We start from the raw sequence: 13,177 nt of genomic DNA on the forward strand, positions 1-13,177 counted from the left end.
TTTTTATCCTGAGGAAAAAAAAAACAAACCAAACCAAAACACAACTTGACAAACAAAAAAAAAAAAAARGGGTATCTTTTTTTTGAATCTTTTGTGGTTTTGTTTTTATTATAGTATTATTATTTCAATGATTAAAATATCTCTTTGTACTATAATGCTTTGAATCTCAAAGCATCTTCCTTGGCTTTTGTACATTTTTACATGTTTTTTCTATTTCTCTAATACTCCTTTTTCTTCCATTTTTTGCATCAGTCATGTTTTTTGATCTTTTCACCGAAAGGTAGAGCAGATTGGTTGAGCATTTTCATTTGTTGAATTATTTGTATTCTTCAAAGACAACATAGTGAGTCTGCCCTTTCTTAAAGAAAAGTGAAAGACATGGGTGGGACAGGTGCCTGTAATTCTCTTCTGTCCAATGATGTTGTTCCAGTTCCTAGTGGTCCTCCTCGCAAAGTCGAGGTGGAGGCTGTCAACTCCACTGCTGTTAAAGTGTCTTGGCGCTCGCCTGTGCCCAATAAGCAGCACGGTCAGATACGAGGATACCAGGTCCACTACGTGAGGATGGAAAATGGAGAGTCAAAGGGTCAGCCCATGCTGAAGGACATCATGCTGGCTGATGCACAGGTAATTAGGGCACTTGGTTTTTTTCTGGGTCACAGTGAAAATGTTTCATTTACCAGAGAGCAATCAAGACCTGCCTTTGGTTGTTTAGGGATTTTTTTTCTTTCTGTTTGTCAGTCTACTCGCTAGCATTTTTTGTCTCTATTTTAGAAAGTTCTTTTCAGAACACTTACATTTATCAGTTCTTGTGCCAAAACTAGACACTTTCATCTCTGCAGCTGGTCTGCAGCTAAATGCTAGGCTGTGTCATTCTTCTGATTCCCTTAAACCTGTAGACTTTACATATACTCTATACCTACTATACCTATACTCCGAAGTTCTAAAGCATTTGGTTGATCTGATCCTGGTCACAGGCAGTGTAGTCAACCGTGCACAGCTGGTCCACCCTTCTGCTATTTCATTGTTTCAGTGGAGAGCCTAGAATCATTAGAAGCTCATGTTAGCCTGTTATTGCAGCGTTTCTGTGATTAGTTTGTATGCACCTCGCTACATGTTTCAAAAGAACTTAATGTTCTTACTGTAACTTTAGAAACCACTGAGGTGTTATGCTTTCCGTTATTCATATCAAGAATTGTAATAAAATGAGGAACTTCATTTGGATAGGCAATGATTATTTATATTGCAAAATTTCCCATCTGTTTTAGAAATTATAAGATGATTAAAACATCCAGTTTAAAAAGCTTCTCAAACTCAAATTTAACTGTTTGAGATATACTAGTACTCTATAAAACTTAGGATTTCCAAAGCTCCTGACACTGGAGGAGTCATCCTACACTGAAATTGTTATCCATGTGTCATTGCTATCTCACAGTTTATGACTGCATTGACTGGAAATTAAAAGAAACAATCAACCTAAATCAAAGAGTAAAATCTCCTTAGTAAGCACTTTGTGTGAGCTAACAAATGGGTGGGTTGCCTTTCTTTCTTGCTTTCCAGTCTTGTTTCTGAACTTCAACTTTGCAGAGAGTCTTTTGCAGAATAGATCTCCTACACCTGCATTTTGCTCATGCTTGTAAAACACCGTCTCTGTTTCTGAAGGAGTTTTTGCTGCAGTTTTACCTATTTGCTGCAGTACTTACCTATTTTGGAAAACATGATGTTCTTACTGCTTAAATTCAGTGGAGACATAGGTGAAAGTAGATCAGGAGGTGGAAAGGGAAAGGAAAAAGGGAGAGGAGATGGAAAAGGACATGGTAGTGTGCTTTGATTCTCCTCTTCGTTTCACATATTTTTACTTTCAGCCTCTCTGTGGTAGTGGATTAAAATTATTTTAAACACTAGAAGGTCAGTAACCTTCAACTCCTATTGAGGAGACTCAATATTAGAATCTAAACATCATAAAGATGAAAGTTGTATTACTTCTTTCGTTAAGTTAAGCTTTGACCTGCCCACTTGCCATTGTTTCACGCAGGAAAGTCAACTCTTTTCCCACCACTCTTTCCTGCCTACTGTACTTCTGTATGCATGTTATCAGGGCTTGTGCAGCTATGGGGACCTTCATGGTAAAATATCAGTGGGGTTTCAAGACTCGATTAATTGAATTAGTTTAGGAAACCATATAGCCGGGTAACATGGTTAAATAAACCAGGTGGCCTTTAATTCTACCTTGGTAACTTTTAATAAAGTTACTACTATGGAAGAGTGGTATGTGGTGCAAGAGGATTCTTTACTTCTTTTATTTGTCAAAGAAAGAGACAAAGAAAATAAAGCTGTTTTTTAGGAATAGCAGAAATGGAACTAATAATGCCTGGCCTGATTTCATTAACCAAATTCCATGTGATTCTACATGAATAATTCAAACTGTACATGATTTTTTCAGACATCTTTCATATTTATTTTACTATTAAGAAGAAAACATTATCTCAACCAGGCTACAAATCTCCTTATTTCTTTTGTTTTTCCTTTCAACTTCCTTTACTGTAAATTAGTGGGAATATGATGATACTACTGAACATGTAAGTATGTTTTGACTGGGCAGAAAAACATTGTGTGTTTGATTTGGGATTTTTTTTTTGTCTTGCTTGTTTGCTTGTAGCATTGCTTGCAGTTTTGTTGGATATTTTTTGGTGTTTTCTTTGGGTTTGTTTTTGTTTTGCAGGTTGTTCTTCTGTCATTTGCACAAATGCATGCTCCTAACATCAAAGATTTTCTCTTATGACACGTTTTTCCTTTGTTGTTTTTTTTTTTTTTTTTTAAATTTTCACAGGGAGAGCAGGGTTACTGTTGCTTGCCTGTTCTGGGGTTTAGCATGACGCCCGAATGTACAGCACTGTTTTTTGTGTTTCATCTTTTTGATGGCTGTCACTAAGTTTGCCTCACAATTTCTTCTTTACAAGGTGATAGAAAAATAAAACAGAAGTGGTTCAGGGTTACATACCAGTAGTTGTATTTTTCAGTATTCATTTTAAGGTTTTTTTGTTGGTTTGTTTTTTTTTTTTTTTTTTTTTTTTTTTTTTTTTTTTTTTGTGTAACTGAAAGTTAAAGTCAGTGGTGCTTTCTTTAAATACATCTATCAGCGGAGCCAGATGCCCTGCAGTGTTTATACCTAAATAATAATGTTTGCTGTATCCAAACCACACTTTTTCAAACACTACATGCTGTCATAGCTCTTATGCAATGAAATATTAGTTGTTTTGGATGAGGCTAATATCTTTATGACTGGTTTTGGTTTGTGGTTTTGTGGGGAGGGTTCCATTTTACTGTTTAATTCTGGTAGTATCAGGTGCAGTTATCTTATGAAAGATGTGAAGTCTTTCTTATGATTTTGACCTTTTGGTTCAGTTGAATACCGAGATAGAGTCTTAGAAGGGCATCTTTTGGTAGTAGATTTTTATGTGTTGTTTCATTTTGTTGTGGTTTTGTTTTTTTTTTTTTAAATCTGAGCTATTTTGCCCACTCATTATGATAATTACGTTATTATTTGTATATTGCTAATAACTGACTGTAAATAAAACGCTGAATTGAAATCAAATCTTTACTAAGCTCATATCCACTGTCTTGAAAAATCCATAAACTATGAATAGTCTGGACCATGATTTTTATGTCAACTTTTCATGACTGTTGAATCTGAGGGATGTGTGATTGCACATTTGCTATTTATTCTAGATGTATAAATACACCATCCCTCTGGCAGCATTGAAATTTAGTGTAAATTCTTTGAGGCATGTGAAAATGCAAAGGAGTAGTCCAGTATTTACAGGCTGGAGGTTGGGGACTCTGAGCCAGTCAGTTGCCTCCAAATACTGTCCTTCTATATTTCCCTATAATATTTATTTGTATTATGAGTGTCAAGACTTACTCCTCTCACTCTCTTCATAGCAGGACATAAGTTTAGTACATTTCTGGTACACCATTCACCATCTTCTGTGTGACTATACATGTGTGTGCATACACCTGTAAAAAGATACCCTCTTGCTTTGATATTTACGGCTTGATGTTGCTCTTACTTTGCACTAGCTAAAGAGCTACTTATTTTGCAGCTGCTGTCATTTGAGGGCAATCAGATGTATTCTCTGAGCAAAWTTTTAGTGGTGTTTTACACAGTTCTTTTAGATGTGAAGAGTGAGTTGTTTCTGAAGTCCTTTCAGATAYTTAGAAACAGAGTCCACCTGGTGACAAAGGCTGCAGTGAAAGTTTTATCAAAGTAAAAAAGCTTTCTTTTTCAGCTAAACCATCGTTACTTATAAAATGTGCATATAAATGCAACACTTTTCTTGCTAGGCATTTTAGAACTATGTCAGTGGTATCCTGTCAATGACTAAGTTAAACTGAGTTTCTCATATCTACATGTGCATGTGTTTCACAGTGTCCAGTAGTATTCCTCAGGCAAGATATTTCAGAAGACTTTATTCATTGTTCACACCACTAAGCCTTTGGCCTTTTGCTTTAAACTACCTGAGGCATACTATTTAGATGTGTGCTGTCTTTTATTGCTTAAGTGAGTGAAATGTTTTGCGTTATCAAGTATTTCACACAGTACAGTCTGTCGGTGCACTAAAAGGCTTGCTATCACTGCCAGTAGCTCGAAAGTGTAACATATAGGAGGTTTCTAAAGGATTCTGTGTTCTTTTGGCAAACAATATATTTTTAATTAAATGTATTTTATTTTATTTCGTCTTAGGAAATGATAATTTCTGGRCTTCAGCCTGAAACCACATACTCTTTCACTGTGACAGCTTATACAACAAAAGGTGATGGAGCACGCAGCAAACCCAAACTTGTATCTACTACTGGTGCAGGTAATATTTATATAAAATTAAGCTCTAAATGACTTTTTCAGCTAGTGTTTTGTTCCTACTATTTGGAAGTCTCCTGTTGTGTGAAAAGTGTTTCTAGCGCAAAGGGTTTTCTGTTTCAGTCGTTGGCCCTTCATTTATTTTCATAAAAATAAAGCCATTTGCTCCCTTTCTCCCTTTCTTAATTCCAGATCAGGTCACTTTACAGTTTTCAGTAACTCTTCCATTATGATCGGTGTCTTCTTGGAGACAAAAAAATAGAAATTAAGAGCTGAGAAGGATATTTGAAAAATTTGTGAGGGACTGTCCTGATCTTAGTGAGAGTAGCAACACTGCTGCCTGTCAGTAAAAGCATTGAAAGAACCCATCTGTATGACAGTCACAATTTATCTCAGAAGATTATTAAAGCAGAGAATTGGAAAACAGAGTGAAATCCCATCCTGTGAAGCCCTGAAGCCCATATTGGTTGAGAGGTAATTTAAGGCATAAACTGCGGCAAAATACACCCTGCCACTGTGTTCAGTCTGCGTTTGATCACAGGTGGTGCTAAATGGTGGATATCTTGACTGCATAACCAATACAGCAATTAGCACAGATGTGATGAACCCAAATGATTTTAGATGAGGAACAATTTTGGTTTTTTAAATGCTTTACTGTGGCACAACTTAACCAACTGATGCCACCACAGCTTTAGTATGATACTCACCTAGAGGTGTTCACAATCTGTAGGTAATGTTTCATTTTCAGGGTTTGTGGTGCAGCCATTGAAGATACTCCATTACAATCAATAGTAGCACCATTACGATCTCTCCTAATAACAATGTATTATTTGTACTAATAGATTATCCAAAGGGCCTATGTATTTGTATTTATAGTGAGTGACTCCATTTTTGAAACAATCACTGAATTCAGAGCACATCTTGTATTAATATCAAAACCATCCACATCCTTTTCTCATTAGGTTCCCTGGAAAAATCTCAGTCTTGATGGCTAGATGCACAATATGTTTTCATCTCAGAACTTAGAATACATTCTAGTCATTACTCTTGGCTATTGCTGAAAATTACCCTCTAACTTATTTTCCCTGAATTCTCATCCTCTGGGAAAAAAAGGTGGTATATATTTCTGGCAAGCATTGGAACTTGATTTAAGGCACTTAATCCATTATGGGTTTTTTTTTTTTTTTAATTCAATTGCAAATTTAAATAAGTGCAATTACATAAATTATAATTTCATTAATTCCTAGACATAAATGCAGATTATGCAGATGTGCTTGCAAAATCTAAAGTTTCACAGCATCTAGTCCTTATTGACATTCATGTTTCATTCTTCCAAGATCTCTGATGCTTCTACCTAAAAAAAAAGCCAGAACAAATGCAATGTCTCATATAAACTTGACTGAAGAGCAATAGAGAATCAGTGGCATGTCTGTAAATGCAATGCATTTTACACTGTTCTTGCTGTTTGCTTAACCCTGTGAACAAGTAATGTTTGCTCCTGGGATTAATAGGGAGTTACTATTTTGCTCCTTCGTGCATTCTAGATTGTATGGGATCTCTTCACTTGGTGTTACAGCTTGCTGTGTTCCAGCTTCTTTTTGTAAGGAAAATGCAGATTTTCCTTATGCAGATTTTTGAAAAAAGAGACACTGAGTGTAGTCAGTACCAAGAGTTTTCTGCTCACTGTCCTTCTATGCGAATACATCACACAAAGGAAGGAATGATGCACTAACACTAAGGGGTTGTAGGTCTATAACAATACAATCTCCTATTCACTTTGAGTTCCTTTTTTTTTTTTTTTTTCCTAAAAAGGTGCTATTGAAATACTACAATAAAGCAAATGAAGGCTCAGACCTTTCTAGTCTAACTTTTACAGTTTAATGACTGAGATTATATCCATAAGAGATATGAAAGAAGAATAGATGCCTGAACATTTACCAGAGAAAGTATCTGTAAGGTATTCAAATAATAAATAACTATTCAGCTGTGTCCAGTTAGTGATACAAAAGCATCATTTACATTTTTAGACAGGAAAGATTCACCAAACATAAGTTAGCCTACAGTATGGTAATTCAGTTATCTGTAAAGTCACTGAATGCCGTTTCACTGCATTTGTAAAGTCACTGAATGATGTTTTCATTCAAGAATGTGTTTTTGTCTTGTATTTAGTTTTCTTTCCCCATATTGAAATCAGATGGAAGAAAAACTGTTACTCTGTTAAAAGAAAGAACTTATTAAATTACTTGGGGCAGAAGTAAAAAATGTGTGATTAACAAGACCCTGGTAACAATGAGTACTTACTAGTTAGTGATACCATACTATTTTTATGAAGGTTTTAATCAGACCTTTAATTTCTGTGTCACAGTAGTTGAATAACCTCATAGCACAGTAGTTTGTCTGTTGCTTGTAATTTGCTGTCATACTAGACAGCACTCTTGAAATACAGATTTCAGCTGAAAGAGGAAAATTTATGTTAAAGTGGAAGTGTACTTTATAGCAGCTAACAGAAACAAATTACTTAGGTAATTTGTTGTAGGCACATTGCAAAAGCTTCTACTAGTAGTGGCAAGCCACTGCAACAGCAATCTGTTGGAAAGGGGCATGTGAGAGACGTCCTGCCATGTAGTAATGGAAGAGGATTTCACTAGATCAGAGAATATATTTTATTTTATGGAAAATTTCACTTCTTTTAGTCCTATGGACAATTCAGATTATTATCTAGAAATTTCTAGATACAGCTATTTGGTGATATATACATATATATATATTGTGTATATACAAATGCACAGAATCCTGTCATTTGTCCTTAAAAGACTGCACTATTCATAAGTAATCATAATAAAAGTAAATGTTAACTAAAGCCATCTGGAAATAAAAATAAATTAATCTGGTTGATAACATAAGGGTAGGCTCTATGGTATTAAAAAAAAAAAAAAAAGTGACCATTGCTATTTACTATTTTATTTTATTGGATAAGTAAGCTTTATTAGTTCCCCAGTTCTGATCAGGAGCTAGTTTCTTTCTTTCGCTGTAGTTACCACAAAGGTCAAAATGTAGTTCTAATTGTGATGTCTGCCAGAACAACAAAAAAAAAAAAGCCAATGTATCACAAAAAAAATTTGGTGATACCTTCCAGTAATCTCTCCTCTAGAAAGCTGAAAGAATTATTGTTCTCTTTAGGTAAATGCTTCTATTATTTCCTCTGCTATGCTGACGTCAGTAATAGTTGGAATGCAGAGAAAAACATGGCCTGCAAAAGGCCTTCATGGCCTTCTCTTTGTTCCATGAACATTTATAATTATCAATGAGGAAAAGTGAGAACTAATCAGAGGGATATTCTTTACACAGCAGAAAGTGTGGGAAAACACAGGATTCCACAATAATGCTGCCATGTGAACTCAACATTTAAAATCAAAGATATTTGGAAAATTAATATAAAACCCACCTATAATTCTTACAAAATTAAAAGCAATGTCATGACTTAGGACAGATGTAATGAGGAAATAGCTTACTAAATGCAGCCTTTTCTTCAAGGCTTGCCATTCTTCCCTCCTTATTCTTAATTCTTTATGGAATCGTAGTTAGACCTTCTGACAATAGCAATCTGATCTGCTGTGTGCCTGAGAACTCAAGATAAGTAATAAAATCTATTGAAGTGTTTAAATGCAGGAACCAGAGCTCACAGTGCAGAAGTTTCATTCACATGGGAAGGCTTTGAATGCAGATGAAACTAATTAGTCTTTGTTGAAGGCTATGTTGTCATTGCAGTATTACTCCCAAAACTGTTCTAGTCTCTTGACCTTACAGGCATTGGTACGGAATGAACACCAAATTTCTACAGTTACGGATATGTTTCATTATCAAATAAACCACTGTAATAGAAACAGACCTTTATGAAATATAAATATTAATGAAAATATAAATTAAATCTATACTAATAGATGTGAAAAAAATTAAATTACCAATCAATAAAGTAGAAATAATAGATGAGAGCAGTAATATTGAGACTCAAAAATTTACGCTATATAAATTGCATAGTGGTATTTCTGGCTTGATTAGGACAAATTCAGTCCTGTCTGGACTAATTCAATCCTCCTCAATGTCCATACTACACTTGCAGTCTGAACTTCTCTAAAAGACGAATCACCAGTTTGGACCAGTGGGTCCCAATTATGATTGTGACAGCATGTAGCATGTAGGTTAAGAAGAGCTACCAATTTAGCCTTCTTCAAAAGAAATCCAGTTCATGTACATCAAAATCATGCTGGAAAATCAATCATATGTGAAAAACCATGTAAAAAAAAATAAATTTCAAACTGTGCTACCTCTCCACTCTGAGACAGGGAGATGAGATGATTTATTTATGGAAACCAGAATGATAGGGTTCTCTCATGTGTAGTAATAATTTTTCAGGATGAAGTTGTTTGGACTTCTACCCCATTTTAACTACTAATGATAAAAGTCATGTTAAACCTATCTAGAAACTTGTAATTTCTTCATTATTTTCCCATTTTCAGGAAATGTCCCTTGGATTAAATAAATCAAAACTTATGACAATACTTTATGTTTTTTTGCAAACAAGGATTTGTAAGACAGAAGCATTCATAAGACGTTTGTTGGAAGTTTTAATTCCTTATTTGTGTTCCTTGGTCATCTGCCTCTAAATGTGCTCTGTATTTAGAAGTAATGGTAAGGGAAGAAAACAGAAAAGCAGCAAAGGTCTCTACTGTTTCAGTTCTTTATACTGTATGACTTAATAGTGCAGGAGGCAGACACCATTTTTTCATTAGGACAGTAATATGTGGAACTAAGAGGGAGGGAAGAGAAGATATATCCCTATTCCTGCTAAAACTAGCCTCAAGAATTGTACATGCCATTGTGTTGATATCTATCCTCTTTAAATAACATTGTGCTACAGTTCCAGGCAAACCTCGGCTTGTGATTAGCCACACACAGATGAACACGGCTCTAATTCAGTGGCATCCTCCTGTGGAAACTTTTGGCCCGCTGCAGGGTTATCGCCTGAAGTTTGGTCGCAAAGACATGGATACATTAACGATCATGGAGTTCTCAGAGAAGGAAGATCACTTCACGGCCACAGACATTCACAAAGGAGCTTCTTATGTCTTCAGGCTCTCAGCTAGAAATAAAGTGGGCTTTGGGGAGGAGATGGTAAAAGAGATTTCTGTTCCTGAAGAGGTACCCAGTGGATTTCCCCAAAATCTCCACTCGGAAAGCTCTACTTCTACATCAGTTCAATTAACTTGGCAGATGCCACTCTTGGCAGAGAGAAATGGCATTATCACCAAATACACCATCTTGTACAGAGATATCAATGTTGCTTACCAACCAGTTGAACTCGCAGTTGTTCCTGCTGATACCACTATGACACTTTCTGGCTTAAAACCAGATACCACATATGATGTAAAAGTACGTGCCCACACAAGCAAAGGGCCTGGTCCATATAGTCCAAGTGTCCAGTTCAGGACACTACCCGTGGATCAAGGTAGGATTTGTCTGCTTATGGCGTTGACCTTTAAAGGAGTATCGGTCTGTGGATATCAGTGTTTTTGAAGGTGTAAATAAAACTGACCGGCCCATTCATAAAAATAGGTTCATCAAACACAAAAGGTAAAGTATGTAAATCTTAATATGTTTTGGATGCCTTAGAATTCAGTTGTCCCTTTCCAAGCAAGTTCTGGCTAACTTCTTCACAATATTTTCAGGTAAGGAAAATGTATATATTGGATTGTCACTAGATAAGAGTGAGAATGACTTTAAATGTGATCTTTAAATATGAACAAACAGGTAGGAGAATTGAATCCTTGTTGTTTTTTGACCTAAATGGAGAGCTAATACTCCCAGGTAGCAGTGGAGTTATGACAAGATTGAGCTCCAAGATGTTGTTTATATACATTGTTTCTTTTTTTCCAGCAGTGTTTGCAAAAAATTTTCATGTTAAAGCAGTAATGAAGACTTCTGTTTTGCTGTCCTGGGAAATTCCAGAAAACTACAATTCAGCTTTGCCTTTCAAAGTAAGTTAATTTCCATTTGTACAAGAGAAAATAACAGAATCTAGACAACATCATTCACCTGATTAGGTAGCTTACTGAACATGTAGGTTTTTTTTCAGGTATTGTTGTTTCTTAGATTGCATATTAATCAACAATGTTGAACCAAACTCTAATATTCAGTCATCTGGCAATATGAGTTTTCCACTATTGTGTCAGTGTTTGCAAGTCAGGCTCGTACTGGTAAATATGCATGATAAGACCACCTTGCTAAAATTTCATTCACTGCTGCACTATTTTAAAGAGAGCAGTGAAAGAACAGTAAAAATTCTTTTCCTTTTTTCTAGTCCTTTCCATAGTGACTGCAATTGAATACCATTTTGGTTTTTGTCTCCTCTATGTACAACAACACATTTTTGATTTACAACTCTTCTACTCCACTAACTATAGCATTATCCAGATACAGAGACTCAGTGTAACATGCAGTCTGCCTGGCATTTCTTCTGCTTCATTGTTAATCACTTGTGTTGTCTCAGGCAGTGGCAAGTGACGAACAGTATTTTAGGAACTAAATGGTGCAAAAACCTATTCTAAATAAGGAGTGTGAATGAAAAAGTCAAGATACTTTTAACAAGAGTGCCTTGCTATAAGTTCTTAGTTCAAGTAAGGCTACTTATTTTGAAAAATTGAAATTGGATTTCAGGAGTGTTTACTTGCTTTAGATTAAGATAGTTCTTTTTTTTTTCTTTTCCAAAAGTGAGTTTACTTGCAGTAGTGAACTCAGTACTGTTCCACACCCAAAAATGCCCAGTAACTTTCTTTTTTAATTTGTAGCTAGGTTGATTCCTGAATTCAGTCTGACAGCATCATTTTCTTTCTCTCGGTAACCAAAACTACCTTTGTGTATTATTAGATCCTTTATGATGATGGGAAAATGGAGGTTGATGGACGTGCTACTCAAAAACTGATCACAAACTTGAAGCCAGAGACATCATATTCATTTGTCCTGACAAACAGAGGGAACAGTGCTGGAGGTCTTCAGCACAGAGTAACAGCAAAAACGGCACCAGACGTGCTTCGCACAAAGCCAGTATTCATTGGAAAGACCAACTTAGATGGCATGATAACTGTGGAACTTCCAGAAGTACCCTCAAATGAGAATATAAAGTGAGTGAATGAATGACATACCACTGTTTTTACCTCCAGAGAGATGCTTATTCTAACTTCTGATGCTGGACCATGGCTTCATTCTTTATAACAGTACAGAGACTGCAGTACTCTGCAGTAGTAATATTTGGTGTAATATTTGATATAGTAAATGGGAATATAGTAAATATTACTGGTGTAATATTTGATATAGTAAATGGGAGGTGCTGTTGATTCTCCCAAGGGACAAGAGGCCTTATGGAGGTGTATAGATGGGCTAGAACACAGGGCAGTCATGAACAGCGTGGAATTTAACAAGAACAAATGTCAAATTTTGTTGCAAAGGTCCTTGAGTGCATCCAACAGATGATGACAAAGCTGATGGAAGGACTGAAAGGAATGTCCTGGGAGGAGCTGCTAAGGACTTTGGGCTTGTTTAGCTTGGAGAAAAGAAGGCTGAGGGCTGACTCCTTGTTCTCTGCAGCTTGCAGAGGAGGGGAGTGAAGAGGGAGCTGCTGATCTCTTCTTCCTGAGATCCATTTATAGAACATAAGTCAAGGCCACAGAGCTGCATCAGGGGCCTTCAGATGACATTAGAAGCATTTCTTTACTGTGAGCATTTTCAAATTCGAAGAGGATTCCCAGTGAGGTGATTAATGTCCCAAGCATGTCAGTGTTTAAGAGGCGTTTGGAAGATCCYCTTAATTTTTTTTAACTTTTGGTCAGCCCTGAAGTGGTAAGGTAATAGGAGTAGATGATCACTGCGTATCAGTTCCAACTAGAACTCTTAGGTTTGTTACTTAGCTAGGTGTGTAAAACCTGTATGGAGATATGTATGTCCTTCAGTTCGCAGATTTTTCTCAGAATATTTTCRTATTTCATTATGGACTGCAAAATAAGAGATGCAGAAAACCAGTCATATTTTGAACAATATATAATCTCAAAAGGAATGAATAAGCCATCAATGATGCTGTAGCTCCCTGAAGTAYTCAGACTCAGTCATTCAAAAATTATATGGAGTTGTAAAGAATTGTTATAGCACTTAAATTAATTTGGATTAATCAATTCTGGTGGGTTTTATCAGGATAAAAATACCAGGTCCTCTCCTGGTCTTGGAAAGAAAACAAGAGATTTTGTTAAAAAGTTTGGAAGTTTTCTCGAGGTT

At 35.9% G+C, this 13,177-nt stretch overlaps 1 protein-coding gene across 1 annotated transcript in view; it reads left to right on the plus strand.

Moving 5' to 3' along the window:
* The first annotated feature begins 378 nt into the window (after nucleotides 1-378).
* LOC130580469 (receptor-type tyrosine-protein phosphatase delta) overlaps nucleotides 379-13,177 on the plus strand; it is a 115,367-nt gene continuing 102,568 nt past the window's right edge. Inside the window, exons 1-5 of the mRNA XM_057377989.1 lie at nucleotides 379-624; nucleotides 4,742-4,859; nucleotides 9,774-10,361; nucleotides 10,790-10,890; nucleotides 11,780-12,033. Coding sequence (XP_057233972.1) covers nucleotides 379-624; nucleotides 4,742-4,859; nucleotides 9,774-10,361; nucleotides 10,790-10,890; nucleotides 11,780-12,033 — 1,307 coding nt within the window. The remainder of the gene's footprint in view (nucleotides 625-4,741; nucleotides 4,860-9,773; nucleotides 10,362-10,789; nucleotides 10,891-11,779; nucleotides 12,034-13,177) is intronic.

Source organism: Malurus melanocephalus, unplaced genomic scaffold, assembly GCF_030028575.1.
Source record: "Malurus melanocephalus ecotype Western Australia unplaced genomic scaffold, MMel_1.1 scaffold_337, whole genome shotgun sequence".
In the NCBI taxonomy this organism is placed as follows: domain Eukaryota; kingdom Metazoa; phylum Chordata; class Aves; order Passeriformes; family Maluridae; genus Malurus; species Malurus melanocephalus.